At 39.6% G+C, this 22,968-nt stretch overlaps 1 protein-coding gene across 2 annotated transcripts; it reads right to left on the minus strand.

Moving 5' to 3' along the window:
- Positions 1–655: 655 nt before the first annotated feature.
- Positions 656–17,854, minus strand: crlf1a (cytokine receptor-like factor 1a). 2 transcript variants are annotated; one of them, XM_067614525.1, is made up of 9 exons: positions 17,356–17,854; positions 13,760–14,038; positions 11,305–11,434; positions 10,154–10,323; positions 4,019–4,176; positions 2,787–2,861; positions 2,603–2,696; positions 1,649–1,837; positions 656–1,490 (listed from the first exon to the last, which is right to left on the minus strand). In XM_067614525.1, exons 1-9 carry the CDS (start codon positions 17,426–17,428, stop codon positions 1,474–1,476), a joined length of 1,185 nt encoding a protein of 394 aa, XP_067470626.1. In that variant the 5' UTR covers positions 17,429–17,854; the 3' UTR covers positions 656–1,473. The 2 variants fall into 2 exon arrangements, with proteins under 2 accessions (XP_067470626.1, XP_067470625.1); XM_067614524.1 differs by having other exon boundaries at positions 1,653–1,837; positions 17,356–17,850.
- Between the last annotated feature and the right edge of the window lie 5,114 nt (positions 17,855–22,968).

Below are 22,968 nucleotides of genomic sequence, written 5' to 3' on the forward strand. Positions count from 1 at the left end.
ATTCTGTAGCTTTGGCAGACAAATGAGCTGTCTGGATTTTTAAACTGGTTGTACTAACTTCTCTATCTGCTGTTGACTGCTAAGGTGTGTGCTAAAAGGCAGAGAGCAACAGTGACACCCTGATTCAATGGACTATCAGGGAATGATTAAAGCTTAAACAGAAAATATTATTAATACTATTAGCAATGACTGTTCAAATGTGTATTTTCTGGCCTTTTCAGGGACATCTTTGGCTTTAAAACATGCCATCCTTCGACTCTACTGTATTGTTGACATAGTTAAAGACATTTAGTCACTTTCATAAATAGATAAAGAGTTAATACAGAATATTAAATACAGTAAATTACTAATGAAACTTTCCATCTTTCTCTCTGATTTGAGAGGAGATTGATACTGTAGTATTGCTCTACATCTGTTTTTGCTTATTTTGGGGTGATATGAAGTGAAAATGCTCTTTTCTATCCATATTATAATATTTGTTCTTATTGTCCACATAAATTTCTGTTTGGAAACATTTCTCTTTTGACAATCTGACCCAAACTATCATGTGTGTTAGCGGTGCTCTACTACTCTGTGTTGCATACAACTCAATCCCAAACTGTGTTTCTGAAAACATTTTTATAGGACAACATTTAGAGATCGATAACAACTTCAGTCATTGATATTTCTTTACTAACTAAACATAACTTAAGAAATAAAACATAACTTTATACAGTTTTAAATATGCTGGTACAATTCAGTACAAAAATAAAGGCAGTGAAACGTCTCCATACACAAACACCATCATGTCATCAGTCACTGTCACTCAGAAACACGTGAATCCTGGGTGAACCAGTTTGGCACATAATCCACTTATATAACAAAGCATGAATTAGAAATACTGTATGATAATTTGTTACTTTTGTAAATCAGGCCCACAGTGAAAGATAAAGCTTTGATTGGAGTATCCACTGACGTTGAACAGCCACTAGATGGTGCTTTGGATCCACAGGAGAAACCCAAAAAATGTCACAGAATACTTTTAGATGCTTCGGCAACACTTCTGGTTGGTTTGAATCATTGTGCACATTTAGAGTAGGTACACAGCCATGTAAAAAATCTTTACTGATGTCCGAGTTAGTCATGCTACAATGTCCTTTTTGAGCAGAGTAGGCCACATGGTCTCTTTCTAGCCATGCAAAGATACCAGGTTGATTAGTCCATTATTCTTCTCTGTCCTTCCAGGTTGCACCTTTTCAGGCAAATCAGTGCTCATGTTGACTGGAAAAGATGCATAAAGGAAGGAAATCCCACAGTTTCTCTTTGAATGGCTGGTGTCTCCACAAATTGTCCAGAGCAAAATTATAATTCCCATATACGAACACAATCTCTCTTTCTCATTTCTCATACACACATAGACAAAAACACAAATCACACCCACTCAGTTCTTTTCTTGACTTGGTTTCTGCTTGTAAAAGCAGCCTGTGCTATGATTTATCCCCTTGGAGAACCTAAATTAAAAGACAAAATCTGTTAAAAATCAGCTTTTGCAAAACAGAATGTTTTTACTTTGAGCATCTGTGTGTGCAGTACATCTCTGTGTGCATGATTAGATATGAATGCATATGTCTGCGTGTGCATGCTTCATCCCTGCATTAGTGATGCTTACCTACCTGGTTGCGTGCTTTATGGGATTTCTGCATCAGCACTCTCCACTGGTCGTACAGCTTCATGGACATGCTGCTGCAGCCGTAGGCGTGTTTCCGCACCCAGCCGAAGAACTGCTTCAGCTCCCTGCGCAGGGTGGAGTTGGAGTCCCCGCTGGATTTGGAGTCACAGGAGCCCGACATCAGCCGCTCTGCATGAAAGGAAAAGAGGGTGGGAGGGAGAGAGAGAGGAAAATGAGTTGGGGTGGCTTTGGCACTCTGCAATGAAACATCTCAGCAGAAAGTGAGAAAGATGAGAAATACAGACAGGAGCAGAATTAGAGGAAAAAAAGTAAAGAAAGAAGAAGTGAGAAATTACCCAAGTATGTGTAGTGTCCCGTATGAGTGTGCCAGGATTACAGCAGATATTAACAGGAAGTTTTGGCTCTGCATGCCTCTCAAAGTAATCTAAACAGTTTCAAGAGAAACTGAGAGTGGGAAACCCTTAGAGAAAAACTCAAGTTTTTGTAAACCACGTCTTATTTCCATAGTTGCAGCTGTCAGTCCAATCAGTTATGATAGTATTTTACTCAGCAATTTCATGATAACTCTGGGGAAGTAACAATCACTGGTAGCTCAACATTACATAATCAAAGCTTGATATAGTTTGGTTTGGAAGTGATTTGATTTGTTTCATCATCCATGAATAAAACTGCCAATATAATACAAAACAGGCTTGTAAATCCAAGAAGGTGAAAACAGCACCACCATCTTTCTCTTCTTTGAGGCTTCCAGCAGCGGGGGGAGAACTGTGGGACGTGTGGTACACCGTGATATAAAACAAATTTTAGTGGTACAAATTGCCTCCTAAAATGGACCAAAATGTTCCCAAAAAGTGAGATCAAGAGCAAAAAAAGCCCTCTGAGTAAATTTCTTGCTGTGTGTGTGTGTGTGTGTGTGTATGAGTGTGCGCTCACCACTGTGGGGTGTGGATGCAGCGGTAGGATGGCTCCACTCGCTCCAGATTCCGGCTTTGCGAGAGCCGTAGATGCCCACAGGGTTACAGCGGACCTGGATAAAATACATCATTAGCTCTGAAACACAGATCAAATCTGACGTATACCAACGTACACTTTGATACATGTACACACACGCACATACCTGGACAAAATACACCGTTCCAGGTCTCAGTCCTGCCAATCTACAAGAAGTCTGGTTCCCAACGTCATCCATCACCTACAAGAATAAAAAAAAGACACACAAACACTGAAAGGTTGAGCGCCAGAGGTCTGACCGCAGTATTAAATACCAATGGGCATAAACTAAAACACAGCGCAGAATCAAGATGTAGAAAACAAAACCGCAAACCATGTACAGACCTAAACATGCATGCACACCACATTGTTTAGTGGCTCCTGATCAGCATGTTTATGAAAATATTTTAATGTTACCCTCTGGGTAAAATCTGCACTCTATTATTTATGACAAAGCCAGATATGCTGAAACACACATACACACAGGAGCGTGCGCAGGTACTCAAACATGGATACAGGAAAAATAAAGACAGAGGGAAAGGAACGCACACTCTGAAGTTAATAATCTTGTCTAATAGTCCCCACTTTCTCTCTGGCATTCAGTCTGTAAACACTTGTTAAGAAGGACTAAAACAGAAAACAGATCATGGAAATTACAGGCATCAGAGGGCTAATGATGTGACGTGGGGAAGCCAAATCAGCACAAGTTACCGCTGAACGTCTTTACAGCCATATTGAAGACATTAACAGCTGAGATGTATCCCTCCATTCCTTAGCATGACCTCATGATTAGGGCCGGTTCAGAGGGAAATGGCATTTGTTTTCACCACCAAACCCTTGAAGCCACTTGGATTTAAGTCTCCTCTCTACTCCTTTCGAAGCAGTCTCATCCCTCTGCCGCCTCTCCACTCCCCTTCTTTTCTTTTTCCATTTTGCGAGCAAAGACTTGCTTATATTACATCTGTGTAATTCCCCCTTAATTATCAGAGAATCTTCACTCTTACCCAGAGGACTCAAATGAAGTCCGGGAAGTAACATCTGCACTGCTGAAGGTCTCACACTGTATTTTTCAGTCATTAAAAGTTTGGAATGAGGTATAGACAGTGGCTCTGGCCTGTGTTTTTCTCCGGATCAAAACCCGACTTCTAGATTTATCACTGGTGATAGTTTTTGAGCGGCTCAACTATTAACTCATCTGGCAAAGGAGGCCTCAATCAGAGTAGATTAGAGGTGATTACGGCATTAGGATGAGAAACAGCTGGGACAGTGTTAGAGTGATATATCTGTTCGTGTGTAAGAGACAAAGAGAGAGGATTTATAGGATTTATGTCCTTATAACTGTGTGTCCTTGTCCTTTACCTTCCAGTCTTGGCTGTCCTCCAGTCTGTAGCGGATCTGGTATTTGGCCTGAAACAGGAAGTCTTTGAGAGCTGGAGGAGCCTCCCAGCGAACGCTCAGCTGGTCCTCTAACTGCCCGACGCGACTCACACTCACACCTGACGGAGGGTCGGTGGTCACTGGAGGAAGAGGAGTTGGAAGGGGTAATTAAATAGGAACATCCTATCTAGAGCTAGAACAATGCAAAAGTGCCAAAAAATTCAACTTGTTCCAGCTTCTCGAATGTGAATTTGCTGGTTTTCTTTGTCTTCTATGATAGTAAACTTAATATCTTGGGTATTGGACTGTTAGTTGGACAAAACAAGCAATTTTAAATGTTCTCTGGGAAACCCTATATTTTGCCTGTATTTTACATTTTATAGACCAACCAAATTGATCAATTCAAATCAAGTTTGTGCCCTCTCATTTGACACTTTTGCACCAATGATAACATTCAATTCAGAGCTGTAGGCTATTTCCTGCATCACAAGCTGCTTGCAAAATTTTCAAAAGTGTGAAGGCTTGATTATTTAAGAAAATATGGAATAATAACAAATATGTCATGTATAAGTATAGAAAAGTTAACATAATATGAAAACTTTTGTTTCTGGTGGTGCATTGTAGCTAAAAGACAAGCAAGCAATTAGATACTGAATGTCACTTCCTGTTGCCATTTTTTTTTCTTTGAAAGAAAACAATCAAACCTTGTTAAACCATAAATTACCATATCTTCTTCCAGTCTTCAAAGCAGCATTACTTTAATTATTTGACCCACTTAGGGGCAGCAGAACAAGCTGTAAACACAACGCTGTGTTTATGTTAGCAAGTTGTTACGGGTAAAATGTTAGCTAACAGTTGTGTATTAAGAGACACGGAGCAACACTAGCATTCATTTGGAGTTGTCCAATATTCACTCTCCTTTTAGCCTTGTTTTGGTCGGCACCAACTCTTGAAGACAATATCTGGCTCTTTAGATATTTAACCCTCCATATTCACAAGTTAGTAACTTTGTCTGTTGTTTGGTGCTAGGTGAGTTGTAACAGCAAAGCTGTGGGCTGTAAAACCAAAACAACCAGCTGAAAGACACTAAAATGGACCATAGCTGGGAGCAGTAATTCTCTGTGGGTTGGTTACTTTAAAACAGTGCTTTCAAATTACATGTAAAAATTGGAAAGTATTTATCAGAGCAGCTTTAAGGATTTCAGAAATGTTTTCAAAAAAGAGTGAGAGCGTTTCCACACAGAAAAAACAGTGGCTTGTAGATGTGACTCTTATGTAATAATCATAGCAAAATCCCAAATGTAAAAACAACGATGTCATGAGAGGCATAAATTGGGGTATTTTTAAATTTATTGCATCCATTAACAAGTTTATTTCTATCCTAACAACTTACTGATTGACTTCTGGTGGACAGATGGCCCAGATTATTGTTTTGAGCCATGACTCCAAAAATTCATCGCTTAGGGGCTTCTTTCTACATGTCTGGGTTATGTTCGCAGGGTCGAGAAATCCATTTGATTCAAATTTAAAGTGGTAGGAGTGATGTCTCTATGTATAACAGCACATTGAAGGATTGTTTAGCATTGGCAGAGGTTTGAAGTCTCTCGAGTGCTTTTCAGTTTCTGGAGAGATGACTTGTGTGAGCAGGGAGCTTTTTCATCTGACAACAATTATCTTTTTGACAAACAAACATTCGGTGACAGGCCATTATTTTAACTTTACTCGCGTTTTCGGCTTCAGTTCCTTTTCATAATGTCATCCCCTACCGATAAATAAACAAGACGACTCGGGTGGAGAGAAGAAGGTGGGAAAGAGGGGAAAAGTTGGGAGTTGACACGAGGGTTTTAGAGAATTAGTTTCTGTAAAACCATGATCATCCTTTTAGAAAAAAAAGACATCACAAAAGTGGAAACTAAAATTAACAAACTGAAGGTTTTAAAGCTTTGGTAAAACAGTACAGTGGAGGCAGTAATTGCTCAAACCAATGAGTATTGGACATGTGAAATGAGATTGGAGAAAAAAACGTATTTTTCTCAGACGCCCGCTCTTCTTTTTCGCATTAATATGGGGAATTATATCGGGGTGTTTTTGAATTATTTTATGTTGGTTCAGCTAGCAAAAACAATCATTTCAGGATTAAAGGATTAAAACAGTACAGAAGCCAAAAACAACAGTGGTTGCATTAATATCATTTCAAGACCTTAAATAAATTTATTTCTTTATTTAACGATAACGAAGCCATTAATCATCTCATTTTCACAAGTAAACAAAACGTTGTTTTGTCGGGACAACAAGATAATTATCCTGTTATCTTGCGAAAACAAATATTGTTATTTTGAGATAACAAGATATTTTATCATGTAGTTCTTGTTATCCCCAGATAATGAGATAATGAACTTGTGATCCCACGAGAACGGATAAACGGATAAACAGATAAATCTTCTTGGCTTCCATAGAATGGTTAAAGAGGAAAAGGAGAATTTTTAAAATAGTACTTGTCATAACGATGAGAGCGAATGTGGTATTTTTATACATTAAAAAGTCAAGACATGACAAATTACAACTGTAATAAATTAATGTTATGTAATTTCTCAACATATCCTCATCTCAGGGCAAGACACCAATACAAGTTGCCTCTAGTCTCTTGTTTCAGAAGGCTCCCCGTGACTGAGGAATGCAGAAAACTGTAGGTGTTTTCTGCCTCGCCTTCATAACTGATTGGACATGACCGTAGACATGAGTGACTCACAGCGCTCAGCGCAGGTGTGGTTGCTGTGTTTTAAAAACTGCTGCTGTTGTAATAACTGCTTGAAATGAAAAGAACGGCCAGGACAACCTGAGCGAAACAAAAAACGCACGCACAAATCCAGAAACCGCCCACATTCTGACTGCCTCTCTGTTTCTATACTGTTACAAGACCCTGCCCTGCCCTCAGGGTATGTAAACAGGTGTGTGTGTGTCTGTGCGTGCGTGCATACATTAGGGAACGGAAAGGGATTACATTTTGATGGACGCTTGTTTCCGTGCCAGTGGCGCGTTCGCCTCTGAAACTCTATATGGTGTTTCTCTCGGTAAATTTCCCCGAAACAGGAGTGTGTTAGGAATGAACAAGGTGAGGACTTCCAAGCTAATCACGTTGTATTATTTCAGGTCCAAGCCTCAAAAGCCCAAACTCCTCGGGCCTCGGGGGTCTGCTGCCGGCTCGGAGACAGGATTAGGTTAGAGGATCAGTCTGGAACATTCCGACACGACATAAAAGGGGGTTAGTGAGTGTTTTTAATGCGTGTGTTTGAGTGTGTCCAGTGAGCATGAGTAAAAAGAAAATGAGCTCACCATAAGAGAGGGCGTTTTCATTTGTCCCACACCTACGCCTGTCCAGGTGTGTGCATACATGTGTCTATGAGTGAGTGTGCGTTTTTTTTTTTTTTTTTGAAGGATAATGAGAAAAGAGAAGAATTTGGTCTTGTTGCATGCTCCGTTTGCTTAAATCGCACTAAGCTAGGCAACGGACCACATAACAAAGCTTTAAAAGGGAACGCCGCTCAGTTCCTATCAGTGTGAAGCCGGATGAGTACTTGTGAACAACTTTCTCTGAAAGCCAGAAGCCACAGAACTCAAGCCAATGTCCTGTCCGTAGGAATAAAAAAGATGAATGTATAAAGCGATGTGATATTCTTCATCAACATTTTAATACTATCCATTTGAGGCTAAACCTGAACTCATAAAGCTGAAGGTTAATTCGATAAATGGGGGATAAATGAGGTAGAAATGAACGCCTTAACATACAGTTTGCCCCCTTCGCCCCTTAAGTAGCTTTAAGATTGAAAAGAATAATCTTATTGCACACTATTGGACATTATCACATATGCTGTGTACAGTATTCTGCATCAGTGAAACATTCAAAACCAAGACTCAAGGTTTTTTGTGGCTGCATTATTCCATCAAAATAGTCTAGATGTCTTAATTTATACACCTTTCCAAGTGCAGTGGCAGCTTGACATAACTGGTATGTTTGGAAACTTTGAGATCTCCACTAGAATTTACGATAAATTTTGATGGGTTTTTGGTTTTGTAGGCTGCAAAGTGAGAGGTTTAAGAGGTTAAGAAAACAAAGTGTCTTGCTTTCTGTCTAAAGCAAAGAAGTTTTATCTCTTCAGTAGTGCATTATATTAACTGTCTGCCAATTTATTTGAGTATTTGAATTCAGAGTAAATTTATTCGCCGTATAGTGCCCTCAAAATTTCCACCATAGAACAAAAAAAGAAGTGTAAGAGCCATAATAAGAATAGATGAGATGTCTTGATTTAGTGCTCATGTTAATACGGTAGTAGCGAAAATGTTTACAGTTTAACAGTCTGTGGAGCAAGACAGTTTTTTGACTGCTGAGCCAAGTTGAGCAGAAACACAATATATCATTATTTGTTCTAAGTCAACCTTTTAAATGGAGTTACTGCCTCTGAAGATTCATTTCACGTCAAGTTTATTGCCCATACACATACTGTAACAGTTGCGGTAATTTGGATGAGAGGACAGAGAGAAAATTGCCTCTACAAGAAGTGTCCATGGCATTTATACATTTTCTGCTAACAATCCCACAATGCAATGTGCTGCATTTTATAGATGCGAAAATTAACGTTGAGCGTCTCTACAGCTGTCAGTGAAATGATGATGATTAAAAAGTGTCGGAAATCTCAATGTGCTACTCGCTATTGATTGTAGACCTTTTTCACAGAAGACTTTTTGACTTGTCATTGCAGGAAAAGTACAGGTGCAACATTAACGATGGCTCAGTTCCATTCACGTGTCCAAGGAAGCCATAAACCATCGTGCACTGCACCATCATAAATATTATTAATTGCACATTTGCTCTTCCTGTTTTGACTTCAAAATGTCTGCTGGAAAAAGGTAACTTATACTGGCAGTAGTGATTGAGTGACACGGCAGTGTGTTGGACACCGCTTCCAATTCATTTCTATGAAAGTTGCTCAATGGGTGCATATACTGAAAATGTTTTTCCAACTTCCACGGGCTTCCAAGAAGTAGTTATAGCACATTAATCCTTTAAAACTTGTCAATTTTACATTTCTGTTTGTGTATGAATTAAACAAACACAATATAATGTGTTATTCAGTAAGCTAGTAGATCCAGGCTAGACGTTGACCCCAGTTTCCACTCTTTATGCTAAGCTAAGCTAATCGCCTCCCTGCTCTAGCTCCAAAGTAAACGTAGAGACATGAAAGTGGTATAAATCTTCGCATCAAACTCTTGGCAAGAAAGCAAATAAGTGCATTCCTGCAACGTCCACGGTTCAACTCCCAGGTGGGGGACTTTTGTTGCATGTCATACCCCTCTTTCCCTCTCTGTGTTTTCTGTTTCTCTCTACACTGACTGTCAAATAAAGGCAAAAAGCCAAAAAAATCCTTTAGAAAAAAAAAAGATTAAGAAGTCAATTCCCAGCTGCATTTAAAGACGCCAGTGAGTTTAATCAGAATGAACATAACCATTTTAGCAGGCTAATATCCTTTTAGCCTGGATTGAAGTTGCTTTCCTCTACAGATACATAAAACAGATCAGATTTTACTTGAATTTTAAATATCTGTCATTTTGTTTAGTTATTGTTTGTTGGTACTGATTTTCATGGGGTTTTTTTCCTTTTGGTGTAGGTTTTTTATGGTTTTTTTGTTGTTGTTATTGTATAATTTATATAGTTTGACCCTTTAATTTTAAAATCAGTTCACTTATTTGCTGATGTGTATGTTTGTTTTGCCTTTTCTTGTTCTATTCATAGCGTGTGATTTTAAAGTGCGGCTTATTTTTAGTATTTTATGTGGACCACAGGAGACACTTTGTGGAAGTTAACAAGGATTCGGATAAAGAATAAATAATCTGAGAGGAGAAATTTATAAAATCCCTCATTTGTGGAGCTTCTCACAAGTTGTAGACAACCTGTGATGAGAGTCGCAGGAAGACATTGCTTCATTTTTTGAGGTCACAAGCGTAAAAGGTTTGGAAGCCATTGTCCTAGATTACAGCCTGAGGGTCCACTGACACTGAGATCTAAGCTCTGAAACAACAGTTAAAGTAAGCGGGTCAAAGTTCGCTTCTTCTCATACTCACCCACGTCTAGGATGTCCAGGGTGATGACATCAGAGGTAGCCCGGCCCAGCTGGTTGGAGGCCTCCACCCAGATCTCGTAGGGCGTGAAGAGGTGCAGGTCCCGGGTGATGCTGCAGGAGTAGGGCTGCGTATGAGTGTAATCCTCACACTCCTTCTCCTTACCATACCACCTGTGAGGAAAACAGGGAATATTGAAATAACTCTGAACAGCCTTCAACAACACATATGATAAATACACATTGTATTATGTGTCATGTGTTACGTTTATCTGGCACCAGCGGCTTTACTAAGTCTTTATTTACACTAAGCTGACTGCAATAAGAAATCTCCATGCAGCTGACATACCCGTGGGCACTGCATGTCAAGTCATTTCCCTCTTGGTGTTTTTAAATTGCTGATTTAATCATAAAAAAATGTGAATAGAGTTTTTACACCCCATCTGAAACTCATTTTCAAAAAATATATCGCACTCATGAAATGTAACTTTCTACAGATGAGGAACTTTCACCCTCTGGCTACCGCTGCTATTTGTCTTAAAATACAGTCTGCCAAAGAGATAAGGTATTTTGTCTCGAGTCCATCTCCACTTCAGCTTGTTTTAGGAGCTTTTTTGAAACATTTCAGTATCATAAAACTCCCGAAACTGCAGATCATGTCATATGACACTACACATCACACCAACACTATCAGGACATTTTAAATGTTAAATATGTTTGAAATTGGATCACCAAGCAGAGTCTTTGACCCTTTGAAGCTTGGTTTTCACTCCCCTCATTTACGAGGTTATGAGGTTACTATACAATATCTTGTCTTGTCTTGTCAAAATCTATACTGTAATATAGTGTGAACCCCACAAAAAAACCAGATTTTAATGGATTTATGGATGTTAATCCTCTATTACTTAAAGAGTAAGTTCTGCTGATTCCACCAATACGAGTATAGTGTCTTATATGTGTGTTTTGATTTGAGTTATAACTCTGAGAAGAAGGGGTGTGATTTTTTTTTCATGCACACTGCACCACTTGTGTTCAAAAGGTTTATCTTTTAACTTCAAGACAAAGCTGATTTTCAGATTACATAGCGGATTGAATGACTTCTAACAGTGAATATGTTCTGCAGTGTGGTTGTAGTGAGTGTGTGTGTGTATATACCTGAGTTTGTACTTGAGTGTGTACTGTGTGCTAATGTTCGTCTCCCCCTTTCCTCCCGGAGCCCAGCTGCAAGTCAGGTCTTTGGTGTTCCTGGACCAGCAGGTCAGATTGACCGGCTTCTCTGGAGGCACTGGGGACAGAAAGAGGAAGCATTGGGGGTGAGAGAAATGGGTGAAGAGAAGGGAGAGGAGAATAGGGAAAGGGGAGGGGGAGGAAGTGAGATGCAGGGTCAGTGAAGGTACAAAGTTACCTCCAGCCATTACTTCGGCCCCTTCCTCCTGAGTGTAATTCACCCACTAGTGATGTTCCTCAGAAATTGGTGTGTTTTTTTTATTAATTGGTATGTGTCTGTGTGTGTGTGTGTGTGTGTGTGTGTGTGTGTGTGTGTGTGTGTGTGTGTGTGTGTGTGTGTGTGTGTGTGTGTGTGTGTGAGTGTGTGTGTGCGCATACTGTCTGATTTGGTCAGACTCCGGATCCCTGCCAACATTCCTCTTCTCTCAGAACACAGGGTGCTCAACACCAGTGTCGCACAAAGATTAGGATCCTGACTGCATCCCCTTGTATGTGTGTGTGTGTGTGTCTGCAAGCATGTGTCTCTACGTGGTAAAGTTGTTTTTCTGTGTATGGGAACCGCCAGAAAAAGAGCATCAGGACAGCGTAAAACTGTGTTTGTGTGTGCGTACGTTCATGTGCTTCTATTTCTGTGAGGAACAATTCTTAATTTTAGACCTTCAAAAAGAGGACATCTTGGCTGCTCTTCACTTCAAAAACCTGAGGGAATAAAGGATAATTCCAGTTTATCACGACTTGGAGCTTGCTTTCGTAGATTTTGCCATCATTCCTATCTGTAATACGTGGCAAGGAACATGAGAGATTCAGGTTTTATCATTCAGGATTTACACAGAGCCACAGCTTAGCTAAATATTTGGATTTTGGAGGAGAAACAAAGGAAAACTGTAAAATTATTACCTGAATTGTCTGTTATGAACATTCATCATGGACATAATGGTTTAACTCTGATCTTACATACAATACTTGCTATAGTTGTATGTGTATACAGTTTTTCCTATGCAGTGAGGGTCAATTACAGACATTTCTGGTACACTGACCTTCAGTTTTGCCTCCAAATAAAGTGGTTTGGATATGTTGGCTAAATAAATGGCTTGTTATCTGACCACTGGTGTTTCTTGCCCTGCCAGACTTCATTTTCGCGATGTTCCCAGATTGCAGCAATTACTGTAGTGAGTACATATCATCATAGCCAATAGAGATGATGGCCAAAACCTACTAAAAAAAGGACCAAGCAGTAACAAAACAGAATTATCCTTTTTATGACATATAAAAATAATTTGCTTGGAATTGTAATTTGTCTCCACTCTGGTTTTCCACAAATACAGTTCAATATCTTGTTAAAAATTCTTAAAATTACATCTATTCCTTCTCTCTCTTTGAAAAATCCAAAATCTATGAACATACGAACTTTTCTACTAGACAGAAGATGTCCTCTACTTCAATATAGAGTCAATTCTCTGTGTATGTCCACTGGTGGCTTAAAATCTCCACATCACACTTCTATTAATTACATTTTGGACCACGAAAACTATTTGTAATGTCACAAAATCCAGCTTGTACGTCTTAAACTCAGATTTAAGGTGAGAGAAACGTTCTACTGTCAGCAGATGAATGTGAAAACATCCTCCTAGTGTCAAACTCACATCATTCTGCACAGTGAAGCTCAAACATCCAACTAAAGTAACAATAACCAAAACACATTTTTGAGTGGAGGGGGATTTTGACGCTTTGTTTTAGTGTTCAGGCTAGAATTAGGTTCAGGTTGAGGTGAGGATTCTCCCTGAAGAAAATAAGGTTACTTAAAGATTGTCATAAGGCACCACGGTAAGAAGAAAAAGCCCACTGTAAAAAATTAAGAAACTGTTTAGGGGTAGTTGATGTATTATGTTAATGCTGGTCCTCATAAGCATAGAAGTACAAACACGTGTGTGTGTGTGTGTTAAATGTCAGACCCATGCCCTATGAGTGATAGTGCGAGTAATGGACCACACAGGTGGTCAAAGCGTCACACAGTGACACACACTCAAGGAGGCCTCTTGCTGGCCTGAAGGCAAGAACACTAAACGTAAAATACAGCTACAACTGTGTAGGGACACTTAAAAATCTGCCCACTACTTCCTTGTTGTTTGCCTTTATTCCCATTTCCTCTCCACTCCTCTCACCTCAGTGCTGTACTCCTCCTCTCACTTCTCTCCTACGCTTTGTTTTTCCTGTAACACGCCTTTACTTCTACAATTCCTCACATTGATGCAGAGAGGCAAATGCAGATACCACACGTTTCCCCCGGAGAAAAAAAGTTATTTAAGGTTAAAAGGCATCTGAGACACCGAATAAAACATGAATGCAACCAAGCTCAAAAACCATATAGTATACTGAAACTTACTCCCGACGTAGAGGCAGGAGCCGGCCAAGATGTGTCCCTTGTGGTTGTGACAAACCAGGTTGTCACCGGAGGTTTGCCTGGAGGCGTTGAGTCCTGCCAGCGTCACACTGAGGTTGGTCGGGCTCAGCACTCGGTACAAGGAGCCGGGCAGTTGTTGACCATTCAGCGTCCAGAACAGAGAGCTTGCGTGGACGCCGAGGTCGGGGTGGACCCAGCAGCTGGCAGTCAGGTTGGACCCCATGCGAAGGACGGGGTCCTGGGGGTAGATGACTGCTACATCTGGAGGAGGGCAGGAGGAGATGGATATTAGGGGATATCTCAAGGTGGTGATCAGTCCGAAGTTTAGGCTGATGGACAGAAGACTTAGGAAAAATAATCTGAAGAGATAAATTAACTATCTCTTTAAATACCCAAGGTTCAAATGATTGCATTCACAAGTTTAGAGATTAAACTATTCATAGATTAATTGATTTGTTGACTGACAGAAAATTAAACTGCAATATTTCTGATAATCACACAAAAATACCAAATAAGTTCCAGCTTCTTAGATGTGAAAATTTGCGACTTTTTTTGTTTTATGCCACTTTAAATTAAATATCTTTGGATTTGGACAAACAAAACATCGTCTTGGGTTCTCAGAAATTGTGATGACCCTTTTTCACTATTTTTTGACATTTTGACGCTTCCAAAAAATAATTAAAAGATTAATCAATGATGAAAATAGTCATTACTCACAGACCTACATGAGTTACAATATGTTATGATTGATTTAACTTTTTTAATTTTTGATTTAAATCAAGAGACAAACATAAGTGAACATGGATGTCATGAAAAAAATGTGAATTTAGTCGTTTGTAGAATAATGGTGACCCGCAACTGATTCTGAAATCTCAGATGGTATTATATGGTACTATTTTGTGCTAAAGCATGCAAAAACTCTTTTTTTTCTTGAAACTAACCATTCAAAGGCGTTATGAGTTTATTTTTCCTTGTTGTTTTTCATCAGATCTTATTTGCTGTAGTTGTCAGTTTTTAAACCTGTAAAACACTGGGTAAACTCCATAAGTGCTATTAATAATGATCATTTATTATCATTTCTCACAGCTGGGGAAGCTTTTGCTCTCATTAGTGGTGAGCAAAACATCAAAAGGATAAAAAAAAAGGAGAAAGGAATAAATAAATCATAGGAGGAGAGAGGAGAGGAGTTTTTTCATTTGCTTCGGATAGGATTTCAGAAAAATGTTGCCCACCTAAGTAGACATCGCTATGAAAACATGTAATGCGATTTCTATGAAGGAATGACTGAGCAGGGAGTGAGTGAGAGCGTCAACACTTTGTCAGACCACTACAAATCTGCGCCCGGGGCCACATCCAGTCAACTGCCATCCACCTCTGCTGACAGACACTGTGTGGTCCTTTATGGAGGAGCTGCCTTTGAAGAAGTTAATTCAGCTGTAACGCTTCACTAGTGTTAATATCATAACCCCAACTCCACACATTCATGTACACCCATGAACGAAAACACAAGCACAAAGGCGAGTTGTCTTTGTCACTAGATATGGGGCGAAGTGCAGGGGGCCGTGATTAGTCAATAATATGCTGATCCAGCTGAATAACAATCATTGTTTATGTATTCCAGGCGCTGAGGATGGGACATTGCCCCGGAGCAGGGCTGTGAAGCCCTCCAGTGTACGGCCCTTCAAACACTCCAGCAATAGACACAATTACTGCTGTTTATTGCCCCTGCTCGACACGCTCACTGGAGGAAATGGCTTGTAAAATATTATTTGTTTGGAGAGGCTGAGGCTGCTTGAAGCACAGGGCAGGGGATGAGTTTAACCCTGTGATCATGGAGAATGGAGCAGGTTACTGGGCAAGTTGAGATGGGAGCAATGGAAAAGGTTTCATTTCAAAAAAATGTCTCATTCTGATTTGTGGCTGATTTTAAGCTTTGTGCTGGACAGAAAACACTCTGTTCTTCATGCTGTCAGTCTTCAAAGGTGCCTGATATCCCCGACTCTTTCTAAAGAGCTGTTTACTCCTCACTCACCCATGCAACAGGTCAAAGAAATCCTCTGTCTGCTCTACAATAGACATACATGTGGAACATTTTGAGGGGGCCAGCGTGGATGAGCCAAGTGGAAGAAGTCACGCAACATTTAGTGACAATGAACCGTGCAACGCCATCTGAAAGGAGATCATCGAGGAGACAGCAGCAGATTTGTTTTTTTGTTTTTTGTTTTTTTAGATTTACATTTTAGGTATTTAACTGATGCTTTCATACAATATGAGGAGAGATTATCTCGTCTAACGTCAAGTCACATCAGGGCAAGCACAGGCAGGACAAATATGAGAAGTTAATTTCAGGTTAAAAAGCTCTTTTTTCAAGCTTTTGCATGTTTTAGAGTCAGATATTTGATATTGAATGGCAATTTCCAAGATAAAATTCTCTTAACATAAACTAAAACCTTTGTAGGAATATAAGATCCACTTAATTCTAATTACGTGTTTATGCCATACAAACATAGCTTTATTCCAGTGGCATCTGTAAACCATAGCACACTGAGTGAAGGGGAAGCACCATCCATTATTACAGCGAATAAAACAGTAATGACCAATAAGCAGCTATAATAAACAGCAGGACGGCTTATGATCAAGGGCCATTGTCTTCTTCAAGCCCTTAAAACTATACTTTCTTTTATTAGCGCCTTTCAAACAGGATGAATAACAGGAGATCCTCAGTGAGGAGCTGCTCTTTGCCAGTGAGCTCACCATAAAAACTAATCCAGCCACTTAGCGGGTGGAAGCGGACATAACTTTGATTTATTTACGTTACTGTGCATTAAGCTGCCGGTTAACATTCTCCAAAACCCGAGCAAATGATGTCACTGTTTTGTTGCGGTCCGTAAAGCCCCCACGCTCTCCATGTGTTAAACGAATTATGGCCTGACTTGTTGAAATTCAGCCTCCTGGGAGCTGCAGCTCGCTGTGCAGGGATACAACAGATACACTTCACCGGGAGCTCATCAATAACCAGAGCTGTCAAGTGGACACGTTTTAATGTGTCCAGAAAGCTGATTGGATCCGGTATGTGTCCCACAAGCAAGTGAGCCTTATATAAGACAACCTTGGAAAGAATCTGTGGAATCGGTGTTATTAAGTGTTATCCAATGAAAGATTGTCTGTATTTACATGTGTCTTATGTCGTTTTTATCCTCATATGGAAACATGTATTTGTGCTCCTTTTTAGTGAGATTTTAGTGACATTTTATTATTTTTATACCCTTTAATATCACTATAACAATCCTATACTATTCGATGTCTGTAGTGTACAGTAAGTTTGCATTGACTACCTTTCTAAATTGTGTTGTACTGTTGTGATGATCCATTTCTGCAGCTGTTTTATCTTTAAAAAAATTCTTCCATACCAGTTCAGGACACTGTCACACAGAGCTGTTTACAGTAAGATCTTTGGGTGACACATGGATTAAACCGATCTCAGTGGACCAAAGAAAAGCCATCGACCCCATACCAAAACTCCTTTTCCAAGCGAGACCACGTCTTTGCGCATCGATGGACATCTGTGTGTAACTTACGTGTGGACAAGGACAGCACGCCGGGAGTGTGCAGCATGAGGAAAATCAAGCAGATATCCAAGGCGGCTTTCATTTTCCCCCAGTTCGTTTGATCTCTGTCTTGATTCCTCGTCCTCGTGTTGTTGTGATGTCGCTTCTGTCGATCTTGGATGGAAATTACGCACAGTGGAAAGAGGAAAAATAGTACGGGTTCAAGTTGAATGCTCCGGATTTTATTAACAAGACAACCCTGTGGAGTAAAGGGGCGCACTAGAAAAAGTGCGACCCAGTGGAAAAAGTCACCCTCTGAGAACCCATAAGACAACTCGTCCTTAGCAAAGGCTAAAACAATGAGTATATCACGTCCTGCGCGCAGTCTTTTCCCTTCTTAATGCTTTCTGCAGCTAAATCATACACAAGTTCATACTTTTTAAGCCCCTCCTCTCTCTCTCTTCCTACACAGTCGCCAGTCATTTCCCCCTCTTTCCGTCCTTTCACTGCTCCTTTTTTTTCAGTCTCTCCCCCCTTCAGTGATGGGTAGGAGAGTCAGAGCCATTCACTTTCACTGAATCACTCTGTCTCTGTTACTTTCCATGCCTCAGGTCCCTGCTTTACAATATTTCACCATAGGAGGCTGTTGAGTCACTGAGTCTTACAAGAAAGGTCACCAAATCCAAAAATGTCCTTTTCTTTGTTTCTTTTTGTATTTCTTTGTCTACAGAGACTGTGGGAAATATCCTGTTTTTCAATTAAAGAAAATCTCTTTATACCCTCTTGAATCATCAGTTTTCTCCTAATCTTGTAAGTTATGGCTAAGGCATAATAGATAATGACAGAACTGTATTACACTTTATTATAGGTTACTGTAGCCCTAATATCCTATAATGCTTAAATCTCTTAAAAGAATCTGATGACCCTCAAGATGTCATCTTTCTCCACACATATCAGGGAGGATGGGATTATAATTGCTTTTTTAAATAAATAAAATTATCTGTGATTTAAGAAATAGTCACTGGATCAGAAAATAGTTTCATGTGTTTTCTGACCCTTGCAATTGTTTTTATAGTTTTTTCAATTAATTGAAATTGGCTTTAGAGAAAGTTAACCTTCCTTTTTGTAAGATTTCACATAAAACATGGTCAGTTGTAAGTCGGTCCATGTTAAAGAGGTACTGCAGAAATTTAGTGTTGTACTTCAATATAGTTTGGGGACTTGCAAGAGACAGATTATAAAATCTTTTTAAAAAATTGGTCAAAATTGATGCAGTAGAGGCTGAGATATGACTTTAGTCCTTAAAAACACTGGATCCTACATTGCCCATAATGACTTTCCCTACTGGTATAGCCACATCTTTCAAACCAGTTTGCAAAGCAGGGTTTATGTTATACATTTGTATGCTCCAAGCCCAAACTGAAGTGAGTAGTGTTGTCACTTGCATTATTTTGTCAGACTTGACAAAGACCTTACTTGACATCAGACATTATACAACAGTTACAGGCTGAGTAGTATTAATCATGGCTGGTAAACTGATCTTCATATTTAAAATTGGTGGAGTGCCCCTTTAAAGAAAGGTGTTTTTGCTGCCTTCTTGTATTAACATAAACAATGATGTCACAGGGCTGTTTGGTTTGCGTTCAGTCCTACTGTAGTCATAATGCACAACAGGTCGGTCACCACTAAGTATGAATCAAGACACAAGTCTTGGTTTATTTAATATTATTTAAAACAACCTTTAAGTTTTACTTTTACATGTAATATTAGGAAAAGAGGAGGTGTGTGACTAACATTAACAATGACTCTGCTCTATTCAAGTGTCCCAATAAGCCATGACAGTGTGACAGAGTCAGCGTGCACAATACCAGAACTCTGAAACTGATGCAACTAAATGGAATTCAGCCATCACTAATTTTGTTATTTACACCTGTGCTTTTCCAGTTGTGACATGTCAAAATATCTCCCGGGGTTTAAGGCCTATCAGAGGATGAAACACCTTGAGGAAGCTTGCAAATATTTGTCCAGGCAACTAGGACAAATCACAAATCTGGAAAATGTCACACTGCCAAAAGCCTTTAAAGTGCCAAAAGGTAAATGAGAGAAAAATATTCCAAAATTCATCATAAATGTGAATTGCATTATTTCATCATACAACAACATCAATATAGGGGAAATAGACGCATCAAGACCAAAATTTACCATATAAATTAATGTATGTACAGTATATTTTTAAGTTTTCTGTTTTCAAGTCTCAAAAATACTACAACAATCGGTGTACCCAAATCAGGTTTGTTTTAAAGTTTTGTCCTTAATAAAAATGTAATTTCTGTTTGGATAAATTGAAGCATAACAGGTAAAACCTTCCACATTTTAAACTGACAGAAACCAAGGAGCAAAATCTGTTTTTGCCTGTAGCCACCTGATAGATCTTTTTGAGGAGTGATATGATTACATATGTAACAGTCATCTTTTTCTCAGATATAGAGATCACATTATACATTGCCCAGTCAGCATTGAGCATTAAATAAAAGCCCATAGATAGACATCTACAGAACAAGAAGGCAAGACGGAAATTTTTTTCCACAAAGGAAAAGTTGCCCTTGGGCACAGTTTTGGTATCAACTGAGTGAAAGCTACACAGGATCTCAGTGGGAGTCCTCTGACGCAGGAATCCACCGAGTCTGTCACCAGCGGCTATAATGGACTCTGGAGACAAGCAGGGAGCGGAAATGCACTCACAATAGGTCACATTTGGGAATAAGAAATCCACATTTTGGCCCCAGAGTCTGTCTGGAGAACAGAAACTCTGTTCATGTTCATCACCTAAATGGGCGCCGTGACTAATGTTTGACTAATGGTGGCCGAAGACACACACAAGTTAGTCCTGGTCGTCTTCCTCTGGTTGGACCAGCAGTGAGTCAGCAGGAGTCCAGGCAGAGCATGAGCTTAACAGCCATGAAGACCTTTGGGTACCCACAATGTCCCCCTTTCTCTTCGCTCAGAGGGGACTCTTGTTCATGGGGTAGTTCCCACTCGTGCCCTGTGGTGACTGTCCAGGAACTGTGAAAAGAATTTCGTGACACGGCTTGGCTGTTGTGTCACTTTCCGGTCATTTCTCCCAGACGCCCATTCACAGTGTCATGGTTAGAATAGTAGATTTATGACAGGCGTCTTCGCTCTGTCAATGAAAATGTTGTGTCACTGTCTCAACTCGTGTGTTCTATGCTGCTATTGTCTTCCTTGTTTATGCCACCCACACACACATCTCTTGCATTTACATATTATAAACAAACTCTTATTAATGTTTGCACACAAAATCCCACATTTGCATTTTCCTGCACAAATGCGTGCCATAGTTCCATTTAAATACCACATCTTCCAACCAGACAGTCAGTAATCCGAAACACCGCAGAGAGCAGAAGACAAAGTGTTGAGAGGCAGAGAAACTCAGTAAAGATGGTGACAAAGAGTGAGACAGTGAGAGTTAAAAAGATCAAGAGAGCATTTAAACCAGTGCTGAAGTTAGACAAGGAAGCCTGCCTTGTAATAATGCCAGTCATGTGAGGACAACAGGCTTACATCTTTTTCGCTGGAACCACAACATGAGAACACAGGCTCACTGTAAACCAATGTCATATGTTAGACAGGCTGGTTCTCTGTGGAAAGCTGATGAGACTCCATCTCAAAAGCACCTTTTTTAGCAGCATAGTGCTATGTATGTATGGCATTGTCAGTCTTTTAGTCCACCACTTTGGTGTAGACTGAAATATCTCAACAACTACTGAAGAGATATAGGTACGGAGATTCAAGTTCCCCAGAGGATAAATTCCTAATTACTCTTCATGTAGCGCCACCAGCAGGTAAAAGTTTCCATTAATCCAGTGAAATATCCCTTGATATCTACTAGATCTACTAGATGGATTGGCATAAAATTTGGTACACATTCATGCATCCCAGATGATTTATCCTACTTATTTTGGTGATCCCCTACTTCTCTTCCTTTAAGTGAAATGTGTTGACAACTTTTGAATGAAATGCCACAAAATTTGACATCCATGTTCCCCTCAGGATGAATGGAAATAACTTTTTCATCATTATGTCAAAATTTTAATTTACAATAATAATAACTTTATTTTTATAGCACTTTTCAAAGCAAGAATTACAAAGTGCTTCACAGAGCATTGGAGCCAGAAGCTTATATAAAATGTAGAATAAAATAAAACAAATTAAAATAAACAAACAAACAAACAAAACCACTCAAAATCCAAGCACAATAAATATGAAATAAGTTAACAGCAGACTATAGATTGAGAACAGGAAAAAGCCTGTCTGTATGAGTGTATTTTAAGAAGGGACTTGAAGATTGAAACTGAGGTGGTGAGCCTAGGTTCCTCTGGTAAGGCGATCCAGAGTCGGGGGGTCTTGACAGCAAAGGCTCTGTCACCTCTAGTTACCAACCTTGATCTGGGAACAGCTGAGAGATCCTTACCAGAAGACTTCAGACTACAATTTGGTTTATAAGGGGTGAGGAGTTCAGAGATGTTTTTTGGAGCAAGACCCCATTTAGCCTTGAACACAATTAGTAACATTTTTAAAATGATTCTAAAATGAACAGGTAGCCAGTGAAGAGAGGCCAAGATAGGGGTGATGTGATCACACTTCTTTGAATTAGTTAAAATCCTTACTGCTGCATTCTGGACCAGCAGCAGATGGGAAAGAGAACTTTGGTTCAAGCAAGAGTACATCGAATTACAACAGTCCAACCATGACGAGATAAAAGCATGGATGACCTTCTCCAGGTCAGCAAAGGATAAAAAATTCTGTATCTTTCTGATATTTCTTAAATGAAAAAAGTAGGACTACACCGTTATCTGACTTGAGCATCAAAGCAAAGGTCAGAGTCAAAAAGCACACCTGAGTTTCTAGCAACAGGTTCAACATGTAATGACAGACTGCCAAGCTTATTGTGGATCGACTCAATAGAGTTGGTGAGCCAAATAAAACAATCTTCGATTTGCTCTCATTTAACTGGAGGACATTGTTAGACTTCCAACACTTAATCTCACTGAGGCAGGATATAAGAGTATTTAGACCACTGGTATCAGTCGGTGTTGATGGGAGTCATCTGCATGAAGGTGAAAATTTATTTCATATTTATGAATAATATCCCCACATGGAAGCATGTATATTGGAAATAGTAATGGACCTAAGACTGAGCCATGTGGTACACCACAAGTAAGATGGGCAGTGGAAGACAAAGCATTACCAGTAGTGACGGAGAATGTGTTGTGGTTGAGATATGATTTGAACCAACAAAGGGCAGAGTCAGAGATGCTGACCCATTTCTCAAGGTGACTGAACAAGATGCTATGTTCAACCATGTCAAATGCAGCACTAAGGTTCCGAGATGCAACCAGGAGATTGTTAGTAACCCTGGATTGGAAAATGGCATGTAGTGGTCAGCGAGCTATTTATGATATGTAAGATGTATGGGCCAAGGAAGTCAAAGATCTGTAATAAAAACTTACTGGGTATGATGGATATGATGTGGATTTCAGGTGTGTAATTTTCTCTTCTAAGGATGGAAGAGATATGGGTTCAAAGTGGGTGAGATAAATAAAGTTCTGGTGAACCAGTGAT

Source organism: Thunnus thynnus, chromosome 16, assembly GCF_963924715.1.
Source record: "Thunnus thynnus chromosome 16, fThuThy2.1, whole genome shotgun sequence".
Taxonomy (NCBI): Eukaryota; Metazoa; Chordata; class Actinopteri; order Scombriformes; family Scombridae; genus Thunnus; species Thunnus thynnus.